The following is a 20,312-nucleotide window of genomic DNA, read 5'->3' as shown; positions in this document are numbered from 1 at the left end:
CTCCTGGCCACCCCCTTCTCACAAACACACCTCACTGGAGACCGTTTCCTTGGTGGAAAAAGTCAATAGGAAAATCTAAAACTATACTGAGGAGGTGGGTAGACCTGGCGTGGCTATGGTATGGGAGGCACAGCTGACTGTGGAGTCTTCCAGAGACTTCGGCCTTCTCTGTCAGCCCTGTTCACAGCACCCACCTCTCCTGTCTCCCTCTGTCTTTGCTTCCCTTCTCCCCCCCTGCTGCCTCTGCCCCATGCCCATCCCATGGTTTCTCCAAGCTCAGTTGGCTGGGTGTCCCCTGAGGGGCCTGGCCAGCAGCGCATTCCCTGACTCAGATGGCAGCTGAGCGATGAGGAGGCCTGGCCAGCACAGGTGTCCTCACTCTGAAGGGACACCCAGGTGTCTGGGAGGAATCTGGCTGGAGGTGGGCTTGTGACAGGGCTTGGTCCCACCCTGCTGAGGTTTTGGTGGCAGGGTGGTGCAGCACTTGCGCAGCCTCAGGGTCAGCCTCCTCTCTGTCCCTGCTTATCGTCACCCAGCTGGAGCCTGGGAAAACTCCAGGCTGTGCTATGGAAGCAGTGTAACTCAGGGTCCGGGCTCCTCCTGAATAGTGAGAAAAGGGGAGTCGCTCAGACCTGGGTTCAAATTACACCTCTTACCAAACCCCATTTTCCTCCTCGCCGAGCTCTGCCTCTGCAATAGCGGTCAGGGTACCTCCAGCTTCCTGACCCAGCTCCCCAGTCCCCAGCGCCACCTACCACCTATACTCCACCTACCTCACTCCTTTCTTGGAGTGTGCAGGTGCAGGGGGGCCAGAAGCAGATGAACTTGCATTGGGGGAATTCTCTGCTGCTTACTAACCCCGGGATCTTGGACAGGGCACATCACATCACCTCTCCAAGCCTGTTTCCATAAGCATATGGGGACAATGGCCCCTGTCTGATGGAAGAATTCAATGTGCATAGAGTATGAGCACAGAGCCCGGTGCAGAGTTGGTGCTTGATATGCATGGTTCCTCTACACCTCTCGCATTTCCGCCTGGCCTGCCTGAAAGGCCTTTCCAGGTCAGAAAGCCAGATTCTATTCATTAGCTGCCTGAGCCAGTACAGTTAATCTTCTAGCCTGCCCCAGGCCCCCAAACATCATTTACTTCCAAACTGAGCATAATTCCTTTAGGATTGCCCACAGCTGTTCGGGATTTTCTGCTGTTCAGTGATCTGTACCTCTGCTCCAGGCCAGGCCTGCCCCTTATCACAGGGAAGGCCTCTGAGCAGGGGACAAGAGCAAGAAAATAGAGAAAATACCGTGTAGCCTGCCTTGTAAGGGTTTATATCTGGCCCAGAGGGTCACTCCAGACTCCCCTCTCCCAACTTTTCCTGCCAACTTTTCCTTTGCCCCTCCTCCCCTCCCTCACTGTGAAAGGACCCTAGACACACACACACACACACACACACACACACACTCTCACACTCTCACACAGGCTTCCTCCCAGCTTGGAGAGGGAGGGAGGAGAGCATACTGAAATGCTCCCTAGAAGAGAACCTGGTAGGTTTCTTATTATTTGTATGAAATAATGTGTATGGGATTTCTGTTTGTTCGTGTTTGTTTTTGTTTTTTAGAGATGGGGTCTCACTCTGTCACCCAGGCTGGAGTACAGTGGTGCAGTCATAGCTCACTGCAGCCGCGACTTCGGGGGCTCAAGCAATCCTCCCACCTCAGCCTCCCAAGTCCCTGGGACTACAGGCAGACATCACCATACTTAGCTAATTTTTTCTAGTTTTTGTAGAGATGGGGTGTCACCATGTTGCCCAGAATGGTCTCCACTCCTGGCCTCAAGTGATCCTCCCATCTCCCAAAGTGCTGGCATTACAGGCATAAGCCACCACATCCGGCCTAAGGGTTGTTTTTAATAAGGAAAGTAAATATTGTTCCTTGTAGAAAATATGAGAAATATAGACAGAAAAATCCTTACCTCATTCATAATCCCACCACGCAGAGGGCCGCTGTGAACAGGCTGCCTCTGTTATATGTGTATTGCTACAAACTAAAACCCTGCTGGGTATAGTTTTGAATCTTTAACATAACTTTAGCATTTTCCATTTTCCCTTTTTATTAACAGCTATTCAAAAACATAGTTTTTAATGGCTGCATAATGTTCCATATTTTGAATCTACCATCAAATATTTACATTTCCCCATAATTATATTAGCATTACTTTTGTCATTCTTACCATCGTCAATACTAATAGCTAGAGGCTCATTGAGCACTTACTATGTGCTGAGCACATATGTGTAAAGCATCCCTGGCATCTTCACACCTCCATTTTGAGTAGATAACTGTCATTTTGTAGATGAGGAAACCAAGGTACAGAAAGGCTAACTGAATTGACCAAGGGCACAGAGCACCCTGGCAGAGCTGAGGGCTTTTAACTATGCACTGCATTAAAAACAGCCTTGAACGTACACCACTAGGCAGGTATGTCTCTGATGAACTAGATCTCATTCCTGAGGTGGAATTACTGAGGTCAAGGTTGTACGGTGACCAGCTATCTGGATTCACCCAGAACTTTCCCAGTTTTAGCACTGAGGGTCCTGCATCCCAAGAAACCCCACAGTTCCTCCAGGGGTGTAAACTGCCAAGGCACTTCACGCCCATGGCCAAGTTGCCCTTCAGAAGGGTGGTGACTATTTGTGCCTAGTGGCAGACTGCAGAGCCACATCTCTCTAGGTCCCTCCAGGTCAGCTTGGTTTCTCTGAGTAGACGCTGTTGATAACATTCCTTCAGCTATTTGGCTGGGGCTTTTAACACTAGGCAATGTGTGGCGGGTGGGGAGAAAACCGGTCTGCCTCCTCCTCTTCCTCCCAATTCCATGGGGTGATCTCAGTAAATTAGGGACTTAGGATGAAATCGGAAAAATGCAGTAGGAGCCCCCGCCCCCCGGCCCGGGAGCGTACAAGAGGCACATACTCCCATCCCCCACAGCACCTAACTCATCCCAGGCTGCCAGCAACCTCCACAGCCCCACCTGCTGCCAAGGCGTCACCCTGGCCAGAGGCTCCAGAGCCACATACAGCCTTGGGTCCAAGCTGTGGCTCCGGCTGGAGAGTAACCAGCTATGTGACCTTAGGCCAGCTGCTTTACCCTCTGAGCCTTGGTTTTCTTTCTTTGTTTTCTGCTGAATGGGGTTAATGATACCTTTGGAGGCTTTGCTGTGAGGTTTCTGGTGGGAAAGTGCCTGGCACAGCCCCTGGCACACAGTAAATGGGTGGGTCCCCTACCTGACTGCTGTCTCATTCACTTCCCCAGTGAGCATTTCATCCAGCTCCTGCCCGCCAGCCAGGTAACCACCGTTGCATCCTGGGTACTCTGATCATCACTTGCATGTCCAAGACATGATCCCGTGTGTCCCCAGCACTCCATGGTATACACCGGGGAGACGGGCCTCGGGACAGAAGTGACAGAGCTGCCCATCAACTCCGAGGCCTTCAGAAAGTTCTCAGGTTTCCCAATCAGAATTCAGGGCCTGGGCAGTGGCCAAGGACCTGGAAGAGAAAGTGGGGAGGGTCCAAGCCTCTCTCCTGTCCCACAGGTATTTTACCAGCTGGAGGGAGACATGGTTCTCCGAGTCCTGGAGCAAGGCAAACACCGGGATGTGGTCATTCGGCAGGGAGAGGTGAGGCCAGATCCCAGCAGGGTGGGGAAGAGAAAGGCAGCCACAGCTGGAATCCTGGCCCTGGCTGAGGTCTTATCTTCCCTACCTTTTCCTGCTCTCCCACACCCCACCTGCCAACCTGCCCCTTCCCTTCCCCATCCTCCCTCTTCCAGGCCACCCCATCCTCCCTCTTCCAGGCTGCTCCATCCTCAGCACAGTCCAACATTCCCTCTGGTTCCCCGGTGTAGAGGCTGGGCAGAGAAGAGGGCCCAGGGTGGACAAGCAGTACCACTCTGCTGCCCAGGGGTCAGCTGCGGGTGCCCAGGATGTTGGGGGCGCTAAGGTCTCCGTGAGGGACAGTGGCCTCACTGCGCACCTTATCTCTACCACTGCAGATATTCCTCCTGCCTGCCAGGGTGCCCCACTCACCACAGAGGTTTGCCAACACCGTGGGGCTGGTGGTTGAGCGAAGGCGGCTGGAGACCGAGCTAGATGGTCTTAGGTAAATTCTGTCTGGGGGGCTGGGGCAGAGAACGGGCAAACAGCAAAGGAGCACAGCTCCAAACTGCAGCTGAAAGGATCCTAGATAGACTCAAGAAAGCATGTCCTGGCCACTGAGTGGGCAGGAGGGCTTCACAGCAGAGGCAGTGGAGATCCTGTCTTTGTTGGCTGATGGTGGAGGGATAGGGTGGGGTGGATTCTGTTCTCTGTGACCCCCTGGAAGCCCACTCAGCCTGATGACCTTTGGCTGGAATCAGAATCTGTGCTTTCTGCATGAGGTTGTGAACCCTGAAAATTCGAGACAGGTCTCAGTTAATTTAAAAGTTTATTCTGCCAAGGTTGAGGACATGTGCCCATGACACAGCCTCAGGAGGTCCTGACAACATGTACCCAAAGTGGTCAGAGCACAGCTTGGTTTTATACATTTTAGGGAGACATGAGGCACCAATCAACATATGTAAGATAAACATTGGTTCCATCTGGAAAGGTGAGACAACTGGAAGCAAAGGTGAGAAGACTCAAAGTGGGAAGGGGGCTTCCAGGTCACAGGTAGATAAGAGACAAATGGTTACATTATTTTGAGTTTCTGATTAGCCTCTTCAAAGAAGGCAATCAGATATGCATTTGTGAGCAGAGGGGTGATTTTGTGTAGAATGGGGGGCCGGTTTGCCCTAAGCAGTTCCTACCTTGACATTTCCCTTTACCTAGTGATTTTGGGGGCCCAAGATATTTTCCTTTCACATTTCCCCCTTTTCTTTTTAAAAATCTTTTGGAGAAAGCATTTTAGAAGAAATTGAGTCTCTGGTCCCAGGTTTTGTCTGATCTCTCATGGCTAGGATGGTTTATTCCTAGACGGGTAGATCCCAAGTTATTAGGGAAGTTCAGTTTTAGAAAGTTGTTAAGTCTCATGTCTTACAAGGAGAAAATATGGGGAGGAAGGAAGAAAAACAACAACCAACGAAAGAGCAATCCTGGAAAATCGATATAGGCCACATTGCTCTGAAGTTCACACATCAGTAGGCAGGTATGAGAGTGGTTTAGGTATGTAAATAGGTTGCTGATATTTTCTTCTGAAGTTTAAGTTGTCTGGCTTCAGTTTTCAGGGCTTTAAGAAAGCACAGCTCAGCTTTCAGTGACTCCAAGTTAGGAAAAACAAACAAAAAAAGAGTAAAAAAATTGAAAACATTATTTTGAAAACTTGTAGTCAAGAAAAATTAGAATTCAGTCCAAATCGTAGAAAAATAATAAAAATTGAGAAACATTAGGCAAGACTAGAATCTAACAACAGGTATACTATAGTTTTCAAAACATAATTTTTCTCTCTCCAGTTTCCCATTTTAAAGACAAATCATGGCAGGACTGATTTGCTTTATTATACTTGGCCTAATTATTTGTATACAGTGCAGCAAGAATAATTTTTTTTTTTGAGACAGAGTTTTGCTCTTGTTGCCCAGGCTAGAGTGCAATGGCACGATCTCAGCTCACTGCAACCCCCACCCCCTGAGTTCAAGTGATTCTCCTGCCTTAGCCTCCTGAGTAGCTGGGATTACAGGCACCCGCCACCACACTTGGCTAATTTTTTGTATTTTTAGTAGTGATGGGGTTTCACCATGTTGGCCAGGCTGGTCTTGAACTCCTGACCTCAGGTGACCCATCTGCCTCGGCCTCCCAAAGTACTAGGATTACAGGCTTGAGCCACCACACCTGGCCAAGAATAATTATTTTTTACATAGGCTTTTAAATTGACTTTGATGGAACTTTTTTCCATAGAAGGAATCTCAGATAAGAGCTATTTTTAAAGCCAAGCCTAGCCATGGATATGTGCTATTAAATACCTATGAGTTGGGTGATCTTCTTGAGGTTCCAAGGTAAACTTGGGGCTTTTGGGCCTGTCACCAGAGACAGGGCCTTTACTTATCAGAGGTCAGGAACCCTATACAGGGAAGGTATGAGGCCAGTTTCCCTAAGGGGTCTTTATTGGTTCCATAAACCAAGCTTCATTCCTTAAAGGAAAGCACACCATTCCAGTCAAAGCCTTAATAAAATAACCAGTTTCTCCAATTACGTCCTGTTGCAAAATGAAAACAGATTCTTACTGCACTTATGCACATAACTGTATTGCCATAAGTTAAGAATACTCACAAATAGCTTCCAAATTCTGGAGAAATCAGGTAGAGAGAAAAAAATATGCTCCAAATTTTGTTCATGGGAGTATAATAAATTGTTTAAAACTGTCAATAGCTCAAAAAAAAAGTTTCCTTGACTCTGAAAAAACAAAGGATCAGCAACATTTAAAGCAAAAGTAAAAAAGATTACTTTAGTCTTCTATGAGTTCAGTTTACATAGTTTACTCCTGTTATGCTTGATATTCATGAACATTTCAGCCCTCCATGAGAGTCCTGAAAGTTTTTCTTCTCTATTCTAATGTCACTATCTCCAAAGTTATCAGAAACCTGCATTTAAGAACACCTGTGTTCTCTGGACACGGGGGCTCACGCCTGTAATCCCAGCACTTTGGGAGTCCGAGGCAGGCGGATAACAAGGTCAAGAGATCAAGACCATTCTGGCCAACATGTTGAAAACCCGTCTCTACTAAAAGTACAAAAATTAGCTGGGTGTGGTGGTGTGCACCTGTACTCCCAGCTACTCGGGAGGCTGAGGCAGGAGAATTGCTTGAACCCAGGAGGCAGAGGTTGCAGTGAGCCGAGATTGTGCCACTGCACTCCAGTCTGGCAACAGAGTGAGACTCCATCAAAAAACAAAAACAAAAACAAAAACAAAAAAACGAGCACCTGAGTTCTAGAGCTGATTTTAAAGCCACCTCCTAAAGAGAACCAAAACAGGACCATTGTCTGTGAATGACAAAAAGTTTTAAGGCAGCCATAGTCAAAGACACAGTTGGCAAGGAAATTTGTTACTTCTGTGGCACACAATAATTTAATACAATTATGATTATTACTGATTATGTGCACTAAGTTTTATCAGGATTATAGGAGTTTCCCATAATTTTGGAATGCATACCAATAATATATTTATACAAATACAGCCCAAAGAAAACCAAACACCATTTCATATTTGACAATGCTTTTTTATACCAAATAACTATGTCAGTTTTGGACATTAGGGAACCCAATATCTTAACAGATTAATTAGGTCAGAAAAAGATATAATTTATCATTTGATTTTGGAAAGTTTGTCAAATATCAAAGGTTTAAAACTCTTGATATCACAATATAGGATCATTCATTTAACCAAAGTAATAACTCGAGGATTTCAAAGAAATGAAAACCTTCATTCTTTGAGAAGAGACTTACTGTTCCAAACAATAAGCTCTAATAAAAATAGCATGAAGCCAGGCATGGTGGCTCACACTTGTAATCCCAGCACTTTGGGAGGCTGAGGCAGGGGGATCACAAGGTCAGGAGTTCGAGACCAGGCTGACCAACATGGTGAAATCCTGTCTCTACCAAAAATACAAAAATTAGCTGGGCATGGTGGTGTGCACCTGTAATCTCAGCTACTCAGGAGGCTGAGGCAGGAGAACTACTTGAACCCAGGAGACGGAGTTTGCAGTGAGCCAAGGTCGCGCCACTGCACTCCAGCCTGGGCGACAGTGAGACTGTGTCTCAAAACAAACAAACAAAAAAATAGCATGAACCCAATTAACTATAGTTTTAAAAATTATATCTTGATGGTAAGATATAATTTCCATAAACCTTTCATAACCTTTACTTAGGAGTCAGTTAATGCTTCAAGAAAACTTTTTAAATCTGACACAGGGGCCCATATGCTGGTCTTGCATCAGTGTACCTTTGACATTAATGACTAATTTATAGATAAACTGAACTTATTTATTTATTTATTTGAGATGGAATTTGCTATTGTTGCCCAGGCTAGAGTGCAATGGTGTGATCTCGGCTAACTGCAACCTCCACCTCCTGGGTTAAAGTGATTCTCCTGCCTCAGTCTCCCAAGTAGCTGGGATTACAGACATGTGCCACCATGCCTGGCTAATTTTGTATTTTTAGTAGAGACGAGCTGTCACCATGTTGGTCAAGCTGGTCTCAAACTCCTGACCTCACTTGATCCACCCACCCTGGCCTCCCAAAGTGCTGGAATTACAGGCATGAGCCACCACCGCACCTGGCAAGAAACTGAACTTATTTTATCTCTCAAAATTGGTCCTTACAATCTCCCATGCCCACCTCTTCCATGATAGTCCCTGGGCCTTAAGGAGTTGAATAGTTTTTTTTTTTTTTTTTGAGACGGAGTCTCGCTCTGTCACCCAGGCTGGAGTGCAGTGGCCGGATCTCAGCTCACTGCAAGCTCCGCCTCCCGGGTTCACGCCATTCTCCTGCCTCAGCCTCCCGAGTAGCTGGGACTACAGGCGCCTGCCACCTCGCCCGGCTCAGTTTTTGTATTTTTAGTAGAGACGGGGTTTCACTGTGTTACCCAGGATGGTCTCGATCTCCTGACCTCGTGATCCGCCCGTCTCGGCCTCCCAAAGTGCTGGGATTACAGGCTTGAGCCACCACGCCCGGCCAGGAGTTGAATAGTTTTAATTTCTGTCCCTGTGTTTCAGGAATGCAGTTTATTTTGATTGGCATCTTCTACTGGGCCTGAAGATGGGGCTTTAATTGATGTCAGTGTCTAAAATTTAGCAGGACTTGGTCGGGCACGGTGACTCACACCTGTAATCCCAGCACTTTGGGAGGCTGAGGTGGGCGAATCATGAGGTCAGGAGTTTGAGACCAGCCTGGCCAACATGGCAAAATGCCATCTCTACTAAAACTACAAAAAATTAGCTGGGCATGGTGACAGGCACCTATAATCCCAGCTACTCAGGAGGCTGAGGCAGAAGAATTGCTTGAACCCAGGAGGTGGAGGGTTGCAGTAAGCCAAGATCACGCCACTGTACTCTAGCCTGGGCAACTGTGCGAGACTCCGGTCAAAAAAAAAAAAAAATTTAGCAGGACCTGGTGTCCTTTTTAGACCCAGGAGTCAAAGCCCTGTAACTTAATGTCACAAGGACATTAAAAGCACATACAGAGAGATACACAAATGTAATAACCTTAACTTTTGAAAAAATTTAATCTCATTTTTTTTTTCCTAAGCAACCCAAACTTAATAATAATGTGACAACTTGATCATATAAAAGTGTTTGGGTTTTTTAAAAAAATAAGTCCTCTTATTGTGACTTACACAGACCATTCATGCTATGCTTGGACTTTCTGGTTTGTCCTGAACATCCCTCCTTCTTCAACAACCAGTCATTTTACTCTACAACTAAATTTACTGTACGAGAGTCTTTCTCATATGAAATTATTTCTCTTTAAGCTTTCTTACCACAAAAAAACTTCTTTGTTTTTATAACTTTCTTTACATCTCTTTTATTTCCTGGTTCCTTTTCTCTTGTTTTATACATGACCTTTAAATAAGCCTTAAATTAGACAAAATGGTTCACTTTTTTTAAAAGGACGCACCTTTTTTTAGAAAGAATGTTTTCCTACAAATATATTTTTATTGGAAAGTACCCAAATAATGAAATGTCTACTATTTAATTTAACTTTAGATTCTAAATTATGACAAGGTTGTCTACAAGTATTTATCCTATTGCATTTACATAATTATTTTATTTTAATCATTTACTTAGATTATTTGTAAAAATTGTGATAGTCATTATTTAAAGTTATAGAACCACCATTGCAAAATTAGAACTGAGACAGTGAAAATGATTTGACCTAAATGATTCCATCTTGCTTCTAACCTCCAAGCTCTCCTTGTTCATTTCTGGGTATAGGCTGAACTAACTTTGAGAGGAATTTAGTTTAGTTAATTAGAGCCCCTTTTTATATTTTCAGCAGTGAAACATTGTGTATACAACACATACATAGATGTTTTAGGCATGCTAATAGAAGTACATCTTATAGATTCATAACAACTTTTTTTTTCTATCTTAGACTTTCAGATTCTTTTTTCTTTTTTCTTTTTTTTTGTTTTTTTCTGATAGAGACTTGCGCTATCACCCGACCTGGAGTGCAGTGGCACAATCTTGGCTCACCGCGACCTCCGCCTCTCAAGTTCAAGTGATACGCCTGCTTCAGCCTCCCAAGTAGCTGGGATTACAGGTGCCCACAACCACGCCCAGCTAATTTTTTGTATTTTTAGTAGAGACAGGATTTCACCATGTTGGCCAGGCTGGTATCAAACCCCTGACCTTAGGTGATCAACCCACCTCAGCCTCCCAAAGTGCTAGGATTAAGGTGTGAGCCACCATGCCCAGCCAGACTTTCAGATTCTTGATAACCTGTTTTACAACCACAGGCAGTTGTCAGCTAAATAGCCTTAAAGTTGCATATTAAAGGAAACAACTCACCAGATGCAGTGGCTCACGCCTGTAATCCCAGCACTTTGGGAAGCCGAGGTGGGTGGATCACGAGCTCAGGAGTTCAATACCAACCTGGCCAAGATGGTGAAACCCCATCTCTACTAAAAATACAAAAAAATTATCCGGGCGTGGTGGAGAACGCCTGCAATCCCAGCTATTCAGGAGGCTGAGGCAGAGAATTGCTTGAACCCAAGAGGCAGAGGCTGCAGTGAGCCAAGATCACGCCACTGCATGCCAGCCTGGGTGACAGAGTGAGAATCCGTTTCAATTAAAAAAAAAAAAAAAGGAAACAACTCAGGTGAAAAATCAAATAGCAAAATTTACATCATAAGGTACAGAGAGAATAAGTCTGATAGTGCTAGAGGGAGATTAAAGATGGATGCTGGCTGGGCATGGTGGTTCATGCCTATAACCCCAGCACTTTGGGAGGCAGAGGCAGGCAGATCATCTGAGGTCGGGAGTTTGAGACCAGCCTGACCAACACGGAGAAACCCCATCTCTACTAAAAATACAAAATTAGCCAGGCATGGTGGCACATACCTGTAATCCCAGCTACTAGGGAAGCTGAGCAGGAGAATCGCTTGAACCCGGGAGGCAGAGGTTGCAGTGAGCCGAGATCATGCCATTGTATTCCAGCCTGGGCAACAAGAGCGAAACTCTGTCAAAAAAAAAAAAAAGATGGATGCCAAGTCAAACATAAAATTATAGAAATCTATCATAGGATTGTATAAGGAGACCAATTTTATTTAGATCGGGACTACCTATCTTTTAACTGGATCTCTGAGCTCTGGGCAAAGCCCACACTGAATCCTGGGTCTCCAAAAAGGGAGAATTATTATGAGCTTAGACCACATGATGCTTTTACAGTGCACTTAAAAAAAGGTTTTTTTAAACAAAGACATTTCTAAGTGTCTAAACCACACTCTTCCACACTTGATCTTAGTCAAAGGCCCAGAAGCAATAAAACCACACTCTTCCTTAAAAACTCAAGAGTAAGAGTAACCTCAGTTACAATAACTATTTTAGTAAAAAAAAAAAAAAAAAAAAAAAATCCAGATAACAATATAAAAGTAAGCAGTTTAAGAGTTGAGACCAATATATCTTTTTACATTCTTGATAAGGAAAAACAGGTTTCTCCCCTAAAAGGAGTCTAGTGCCTTCTTCATTTTCTTTAAGAAACCGCAGGCTACTATAAACTATTTTAGGTCCCTCATGCAGCAGAGGGTGCAAGAGAAAGGAGAGACAGCAGAAGTAAATGAAGAAAACACAATTCGGTCAACTGAGAAGAAAAAAACTTTTGCTCAAGAAAAAAGACAGGGTCCTAGGAGAAAAACAAAAACAAAAACATGAAGGTTAAAACACACACACACACACACACACACACACACACACACACACACCCCTTAGATGTTAGCTTTTAATTAAGCTGATTTTTAACCATTGAGCTCTTTTAAAAAAATCTTTTTAAATCTCATTACTGTATTTCAGCAGGAAAACAAATGCTGCTGTTTCAGAAGTACAACCATTGCTCTTTCAGTTTTGCCTGGTTAGCAAAAGGTGGCCTTGTTATGTAAATCAAGCCCTTTAGCAGTCAAAATAAAAAATCTTTCATCTTTTTTTTTCTCCTTTTGCTGGCCTTTTTTCTCCCCGCACCAGACCAGCTTTTTTTTTTTTTTTTTTTTTCCATGACACAGTCTTGCTCTATCACCCAGGCTGAAGTGCAGTGGTGCAATCTCGGCTCACTGCAACCTCCACCTCCCGGGTTCAAGCAATTCTCCTGCCTCAGCCTCCTGAATAGCTGGGATTACAGGTGTGCGCCACTGCGCCCAGCTAATTTTTGTATTATTAGTAAAGACGGGGTTTCACCATGCTGGCCAGGCTGGTCTGGAATTCCTGACTTCATAATCTGCCTGCCTCTGCCTCCCAAAGTGCTGGGATCACAGGTGTGAGCCACTGTGCCCGGCTCTTTGTGTGTGTGTGTGTGTGTGTTGGGGGTAGAGGGGCGGGGAATTTAGCCACTCCAGAGGCCTTGTTTCCCATAATTTGGAACTTCTTTAGGATTTGATCAAGCCAGGCAGAGCTGATCAAACCCAATGGGAAAAAGACTGAAACAACAACAAAACAGAAACAACAACAACAACAAACAGTTAAGCAAAACAAATGACAGCTTCCATGATCACTGAGCACTCTAATGGTCAGCAGAAATTAAGAGCAGCTGATAGTTAACTTTAGCCAAGACAAACCCTCAATTCAGCTACTTACCTAGGGATGGGTCTCAGGCTCAAGACAGCTCTCTACCATCCTAGAAGCAGGAAAAAAACCTCCTTTTTCCTATCGGAAGCGAGCTCAAACTTCATAAACGAGTTACCTGCCTTCCATTGTCATGGAAACAGGAAAACTTGCCTTCCTTGTTGGAAACAAGTAAAACGCAAAAAGAAAGAGGGAGTTGTACAGCGAAATAAACTTTAGATCTCAACCAAATTTGGGGAGATCAGGGATTCTCTAGAGAGGGTGCTCCCAGACCTCAGCAAATTGTCCTATTGATTTGAGCCATAAAGTTAGCTCACGCCAGTACCAAGCACCCTTAGATTTGTCAAAGGTCAGGGGCACCTCCACTCAGAATCCCTCTGAGGTTATCAAAATGTCAACTCCAAAAATTTGAGACAGGTCTCAGTTAATTTAGCAAGTTTATTTTGCCAGGTTGAGGACGCGTGCTTGTGACACGGCCTCAGGAGGTCCTGTTGATATATGCCCAAGAGAGTCAGAGCACAGCTTGGTTTTATACATTTTAGGGGGACATGAGACATCAAATTAACATATGTAAGATGGACATTGGTTCGGTCCGGAAAGGCCGGACAACTCAAAGCAAAAGCAGGATGACCCAAAGCAGGGAAGGCCTTCCAGGTCATAGGTAGAAAACAGACAAAGGGTTGCATTCTTTTGAGTTTCCGATTAGTCTCTCCAGAGGAGGCATTCAGATACAAATTTATCTCAGTGAGCAGAGGGGCACTTTGAATAGAATGGGGCGCAGGTAACCGGGCGTACTGGCTCACTCCTGTAATCCCAGCACTTTGGGAGGCCAAGGCGGGTGGATCACAAGGTCAGGAGATTGAGACCATCCTGGCTAACACTGTGAAACCCCATCTCTACTACAAATATTAAAAATTAGCCGGGCGCGGTGGTGGGCGCCTGTAGTCCCAGCTACTCGGGAGGCTGAGGCAGGAGAATGGCGTGAACCCGGGAGGCGGAGCTTGCAGTGAGCCGAGATCACGCCACTGCATTCCAGCCTGGGCGACAGAGCGACACTCCGTCTCAAAAAAAAAAAAAAAAAGTATGGGGGGCAGGTTTGCCCTAAGCAGTTCTCAGCTTGACATTTCCCTTTAGTTTAGTGATTTCAGGGACCCAAGATATTTTCCTTTCACACGGTCTTCTGGGAGGGGTGGGATGTGGAAAGCGGGCCAGAGGGGTTCCAAAGTCACACCCACCTCCCCCAGTGCAGCCAGAACTGCTGCTTCCCCCCAGAGTTTAGAGTCACGGCCAGTGCCTCCCTCAGCTAGTTTCTCTACCCCAGCTCATTCCACAACACACACTGACATCTGGATGGCACTTGCTATGTGCCAGATGCCTGGCTAAGGACTTTGCATGTATTTATTCATTGAGTCTTCCCAACGATCCTATGGGGGAGGTGCTGTTATCATTACAAAGAAGTTAAAGTTGTTAACGCGTTACTTGCTAGATCTGGCATTATAGAGAAATACGGAGTTAGGGCCAGGACAGTATAAAGAGAAGTGGGAGTCAACACCAAAGAGGGGAAGAACACAGGCCCTGCTGTCGACATTCTGATTCCATAGCCAGGGTTCTCATTTGGTTCTGACCAGTCATCTAGTTCCTTTCCTCTGAAAGGAGGAAGTAACCTATTGCTCAGGGAAATAGAGATTTTCCAGAAGCTCAACAGTGTTTTGTTTGGTTGGTTTTGTTTCTCTCTCTCTCTTTTTTTTTTTTTGATAAGGGGACTCACTCTGTCACCCACGCTGGAATGCAGTGGTGTTATCATTGTTTGTTGTATTTTTTAACTAAAAAAAATTTCAAGTTTCCCGTCAGGTTACCAGGATCAGGATACTATGGCCCACATGTCTTGTATAATAGGCATTTTAAAAATACTTGTTGTTTTTCTGATTATCAAAGTCATACACATTCATTCTCAAAATCTGGAAAAGTACAGGAATGTGAAGTGAACAAAATTAAAATTACTTGTTACTAAAAGGATAAATTTGATGGTATGTGAATTTTATCTCAAGAAAACAAAATAATAAAAAAGGGAAAACAAAAAAATTGTCATGTCACCAATGAAACCTAAACTTCTGTCTTGTCTTATTTCTATGCATAGCTATATCTTTTTTTACCTAAAAGAAACTCATGAGTATTTCTTTTTTTTTTGGAGATGGAGACTCACTCTGTCGCCATACTGGAGTGCAGTGGCACAATCTCGGCTCATTGCAACCTCCGCCTCCCGGGTTCAAGCAATTCTCCTGCCTCAGCCTCCTGAGTAGCTGGGATTACAAACATGCACCACCATGTCTGGCTAATTTTTGTATTTTTAGTAGAGACGAGGTTTCACTGTGTTGGTCAGGCTGGTCTCGAACTGCCAACCTCAGGTGATCCACCCACCTCGGCCTCCCAAAGTGCTGGGATTACAGTTGTGAGCCACCACATTCAGCCAAGTATTTCTTACACTATTAAATCTTTTCAAAAAACACAATGGCTACATAATCATTCACTGTGTAACAGTCTGTTGTAGAGACAGACATGGTCTTATCTTCTAGAAAAAATCTGTCCCAAGGGACTTTAATATAGGGAGTCTGATGGAGAGGATGGTGTCCTCAATATCATTTTATAGCAAATTCAATAACACATTTCATCTGGCTGCTTTTGACCTTTAATAAAAGCCAGGGACTCAACATTAAAATGCCACTCCAAAGGCAGTTCCCGGAGGGCACTACCATCCAGTTATGAAGCTTTCCGGGGCCAGGATAGGATTTAGGCTGCCAGGTGGGTGGATGCACTGTGTGTCTGTAAAGCATCTCCCATCAGCAGGACCACATCCCTTTTAAGAGCAGACAGAGCTGGCCTGGGCCCAGGAGCTGGGTTTGGGCATTAGGCATTCAGTCAACAGGCGTTCCTGGCACCCACCATGTGCAGCACACACAGGGACCTGGGGCCCATCCCAGCCTGCCAGGCGCTCCTCAGGCCAGGGGAGGAGCTCACTGAGCCAGGCTGGGGGCTGGGGTGGGCTGTAGGGGTCTACTGAAGGCTATACATACATGTATGTGGGCCTTACCCCAGAAAAGAGTTCAAAGCTTTGCTCCAACTCTCAAAGGCAATCATGACGCTGACAGGAGAAGAACCCCTTAACTGGGGGACATCTTCTGCGTGTTGGCTTCTTCTTTTTTTTTTTTTTTTTTTTTTACTTATTTATTTACTTTTGAGACAGAGTCTTGTTCTGTCACCCAGGCTGGAATGCAGCAGTGCAATCTCAGCTCACTGCAACCTCTGCTTCCCGGTTCAAGTAATTCTCCTGCCTCGGCCTCCCAAGTAGCTGGGATTACAGGCCCCTGCCACCTTGCCTGGCTATTTTATTTATTTATTTATTTATTTATTTATTTATTTATTTATTTATTTTAAAGTAGAGACAGGGTTTCACCATGTTGGCCAGGCTGGTCTTGAACTCCTGACCTCAAGTGATCTACCCATCTCAGCCTCCCAAAGTGCTGGGATTACAGGCATGAGCCACTGCGCTCAGCCATGTTGGTTTCTTAAGTGTCCGTGCACTCTGGCCTACAGCACTGCAGGCCAGCAGAGTGTCCAGCCACTGGCCCTGGTTTCAGGCTCAGCCTTAGCTTCCTCTTTGGGAAAAAAGAAAGCACTGCGATTAGAAGCTCTCTAAGTTTCTAAGATTGTCTTGAGACTGGCCTGCTTCCACCACTTACAGGCTGTGTAATCCTTGCCAGATTGCTCAGCTTCTCTGAGCCTCAGACTTCTATCTGCTTTGTCGAGTTTCGGGAGCTAGTTTGGGTCTAGTTTTGGGAACCGGACAGAGCCGTGTGAATTCTGGGGATAGTACCCCTCTCGGGGCGCACGTGTGCTTCTGAAGAGCAAGGTGTTAAGTGACCAATGACCACTAGGGTGTGCTAACACGGGTGGAGCAGACAGCAGCAGAGCCAGGCCTGAGTGGGGCTGCCCTGAAGCCACCCAGATGGGGACAGCAGGGTTGCCTGTCCTCTGCCCTGGCAGGTACTATGTGGGCGACACCATGGACGTTCTGTTTGAGAAGTGGTTCTACTGCAAGGACCTCGGCACGCAGTTGGCCCCCATCATCCAGGAGTGAGCGCCCAGCCCAGCCCCTGCCTCTTGCTTTCCTGGGGCTCTGCATCAGCACCTGATGGCCTGGGAGAAAGTCTCCCCTCCCAGGGTGGGGAGCCTGGCCCAGAGAGCCCAGTGCCGCTGGGGGGAGGGAGGAGCAGCAGCACGGGGCTGGGAGGGAAAGGATGGCAAACACACAGCTGTGTGAGGGCCCTATGAGTGTGTGTGGGCTCCTGCACCTGACCGTGAGTATGGTGTACGTGTGTGTCGCTGGTCACTCCAATGGGAGTGCTCGCCACTCCTGCTCCTCCCTGTTTGTCCCTGCAGGTTCTTCAGCTCTGAGCAGTACAGAACAGGAAAGCCCATCCCTGGTGAGGCCGCTGGGAACTGCCCTTCTCCTTCCCTCCCTCCTCTTCCAAAATAGGATGGGTTTTGGTCCAGGGGACCGGGGAGTCTCTTTGTGAATATTCTGCCCAGTTCTCAAGGTACTGAGAAGACGGCAGCCAATGGTACCCCCTATATGGCTGCTTGATCACTGAGCCGGATCCAGAGCCTGTTCCGGCAATTGAGACCTGGGGCCCCTGGGAACTCAACCCACTGGGGCTGGGTGGGCTGGGTCCTGGGTCCTGAGGACACCGACTGTAGTCATGCTGTGGGTGCAGACCAGCTTCTCAAGGAGCCACCATTCCCTCTGAGCACACGATCCATCATGGAGCCCATGTCCCTGGAGGCCTGGCTGGACAGCCACCGCAGGGAGCTGCAGGCAGGCGCACCACTCGGCCTGTTTGGGGACACCTATGAGACCCAGGTAATGCAGTCCTGGGACATCCGGGGCATCCTCCCAGCAGCCCTGGAAAATGGGAACCAGTCTCTCTCTCACTGCCTCTCTCTCTCTTTCACACACACTCACACAAACGCCACATTTCAGAGGTTGTAGACATGAGCATAGGCCTTTGTGCTCCCACCCTGACGCAGAGGGCGATGGCTTTGCTGCGGGCGAAGTCTGTGGAGGCTATATGGTCCCAAGCAATTTTAAGAACTGAATTCACTTTCAGAGTTGGAGGCTCCCCCACTCACTGGCAGCTTCCTGGGGGTCTGCAGTTTTCCCCTCGCTAGGAATTCCTGAGCCTTCAGCCAGTCACAGCCTTGGAAGCCAAAAGGGAGAGAGTTGTTTGGGAGTGAGGGTTGGGTGGAGAGAGGGATTCAAACAAGGCTGACTTTCTTTCATTCCGCATTTATTAAATGCCTGTTATGTTTCAGGCTTTAGTGGGAGAGTAGGATAGACGTGCTACCTTAAAGAATGTATAGTTTGTTAAAGAGATGGACAAGTTAATCAACAATTGCCACAATCACGTGATAAAGTATCTGATAGAAAAGCTATAGGAAGCTATAGAAGGATAAAGGAGGAATCTAGGCTGAAAGGGAAGTCAAGGAAGGCTTCCCGGAGGAGGTGATGTGCACATTGCATTTTAAAGCTAGTGTAGGAGTTTGTAAAAGAAAGAAAGGGAGGTGGAGAGAGCATTCTAGGTGAGGGAGAAGCATGAGCATGAGCTGTTTGAGGCTTGAAACAGCCTGGCACTGGGAGTAGCTGAAGTTAGCCAGAGGCGGGGCTGGGGAGTGGGGGTACAAGTGTGACTGGTGGACTGTGGAGCAGCAGGCAGGGCCCAGGTCCTGGTAGGTCTGCTGCGTTAGGCAAGGTGGGAGGACTTGTCCTAAAGACAACAGCGCTCCATCCAAGTATTGAAGCAGGGAGTGACAGGCCAGAGTGGTGTTTCTGTACCATGTGTGGGGACGAGGCTGGGAGGGCAAGAGTGGTGCAGGGAGACCTGTGTTCACCTGTGCTTTACGGCTTGCCACTGGCACGTCCCGTGGGCTTTGAATGAGTCAGTCTGTGCAGGGATGCTCATGGCCACAGGCTTCCTGTAGAGGCCCGGCCTGCTGCTCCTGGGTACCAGGGACGTCCTGAGCTTACACAGGGCTGCGAGAACATGCGCACATGTCACAGCAGTGCCACTCAGCCCTGCACCCCACCTCTGCCATACGCTGCTCTTACCTGCTTCAGTTTACATTAATGAATATGCGCCCTCTCCGGGGCAGCAGGAGCATGGCCCTGCACAGCAGCTGCGTGCTTCCAGGCTGGTGCATGTCAGAGAGGCCTCAGCCTCACCCTCCTGGTCCCTCCTGCCTCCTGAGGCCAAACTCAAAACCTCTCTCGGAGAAAGGGAGGTCGCACCCTCTGGGAAGCTGATGTAAATGTGTCTCTGGTGTGCCCTGGTGGGCATGCCTTCGCATGAGCACACATCAGAGGGACCATGGGTGCACTGCACGTGAAAGGCAGGCATGTGTGATCCCAAATACATGCCTGCCTTTGGCAGTGGCGGGCACAGGGAGGCCTGCAGCCCAGGCAGCCCTCCTCTCCAAGTCCTGGTCTCTGCTCAGCACATGGTGATGGGGCTGTTTTATGGACCTCAACCCTGCTCCAAGCAAGCCTGGTGTCTGGGGGCAGGTTCAAGACCATCTCCCATGTGGGGGAAGAGGCACCAGAAGTTTCTGTTTCACCTCCCACCAGGTGACCGCCTATGGGCAAGGCAGCAGCGAAGGCCTGAGACAGAATGTGGACGTGTGGCTGTGGCAGCTGGCAAGTGGGGCCCAGGGACAGGGTCGCAGAACCCCCTGCCGGAGGGCATCAGCCCACTTCTGGGACTGGGACTCCCACACGGGGCCCACTCTTGGGGCCTTGGTGCCCAGGCAGACTCAGACATTCACCCAGGTGTTGAGGCCCAACAGTCTCCATTTGATTCTCCTGCTCCTCTTCTCCAGGAGGGCTCCTCGGTGGTGACAATGGGGGGACGGCACCTGAGCCTGGCCCCTGATGACAGCCTCCTGGTGCTAGCTGGGACCTCGTGAGTACACGGGGAGGCTTTCCCTGGGATCCTCAGGGTCCAGCTCTGTGTGAGCCCTGCTCATCTGTGTTGTCCACAGGTATGCCTGGGAGCGAACACAAGGCTCTGTGGCCCTGTCTGTGACCCAGGACCCTGCCTGCAAGAAGCCCCTGTGGTGACCCTGTTGCCATGGCCTGAAGCAGCCACAGGTGTGCCCTGCAAGCACTCTCGAGTGCCATCCCTGCCAAACAACTCTCCCAGCCCCACCGCTTCTCTGTGTACTGCTGCTGTGTCCCCCACAGACCTGGACATTGTCGTCACCCACCCTCCTGCCTTTCTCAGCCCAGATGCCACGCCCCTGAGCGGGCAGCAACTCCCCGTCTTCTCCGGCAGCCTCAGCCTACTGCCTTGCCAGTCTTGCCAGGTGGTCTACTCCTGGCCCAGCTCCTGACCATTCCTCTGTCCCTGCAGACTCAGTGCAGCACTTCCCCGCCAAGAAGGCCCTCAATAAAGGCTTCCTGGTGTACGCACA

At 47.5% G+C, this 20,312-nt stretch overlaps 1 protein-coding gene and 1 long non-coding RNA gene across 4 annotated transcripts in view; both read left to right on the top strand.

Annotated features, from left to right (window-relative positions):
• Nucleotides 1-20,312, top strand: part of LOC105464924 (3-hydroxyanthranilate 3,4-dioxygenase) — a 25,133-nt gene extending 4,821 nt beyond the window's left edge. For 2 of the 3 annotated variants that reach the window (XM_011713055.3, XM_011713056.3), the window contains exons 3-10: nucleotides 3,587-3,670; nucleotides 4,045-4,151; nucleotides 16,830-16,919; nucleotides 17,226-17,269; nucleotides 17,561-17,706; nucleotides 19,468-19,536; nucleotides 19,719-19,801; nucleotides 19,881-20,312. In XM_011713055.3, the coding sequence (XP_011711357.2) occupies nucleotides 3,587-3,670; nucleotides 4,045-4,151; nucleotides 16,830-16,919; nucleotides 17,226-17,269; nucleotides 17,561-17,706; nucleotides 19,468-19,536; nucleotides 19,719-19,801; nucleotides 19,881-19,959 (702 nt within the window). In that variant the 3' untranslated portion in view covers nucleotides 19,960-20,312. The remainder of the gene's footprint in view (nucleotides 1-3,586; nucleotides 3,671-4,044; nucleotides 4,152-16,829; nucleotides 16,920-17,225; nucleotides 17,270-17,560; nucleotides 17,707-19,467; nucleotides 19,537-19,718; nucleotides 19,802-19,880) is intronic. The other variant, XM_011713057.3, reaches the window with a different exon arrangement.
• Nucleotides 4,158-15,405, top strand: LOC139357822 (uncharacterized). Its single transcript, XR_011611658.1, has 2 exons — nucleotides 4,158-4,658; nucleotides 14,980-15,405. It is a non-coding gene; the product is annotated as an uncharacterized lncRNA (long non-coding RNA).

Source organism: Macaca nemestrina, chromosome 13 (genome assembly GCF_043159975.1).
Source record: "Macaca nemestrina isolate mMacNem1 chromosome 13, mMacNem.hap1, whole genome shotgun sequence".
In the NCBI taxonomy this organism is placed as follows: Eukaryota; Metazoa; Chordata; class Mammalia; order Primates; family Cercopithecidae; genus Macaca; species Macaca nemestrina.
This window is presented reverse-complemented; position numbering and strand designations above follow the sequence as displayed.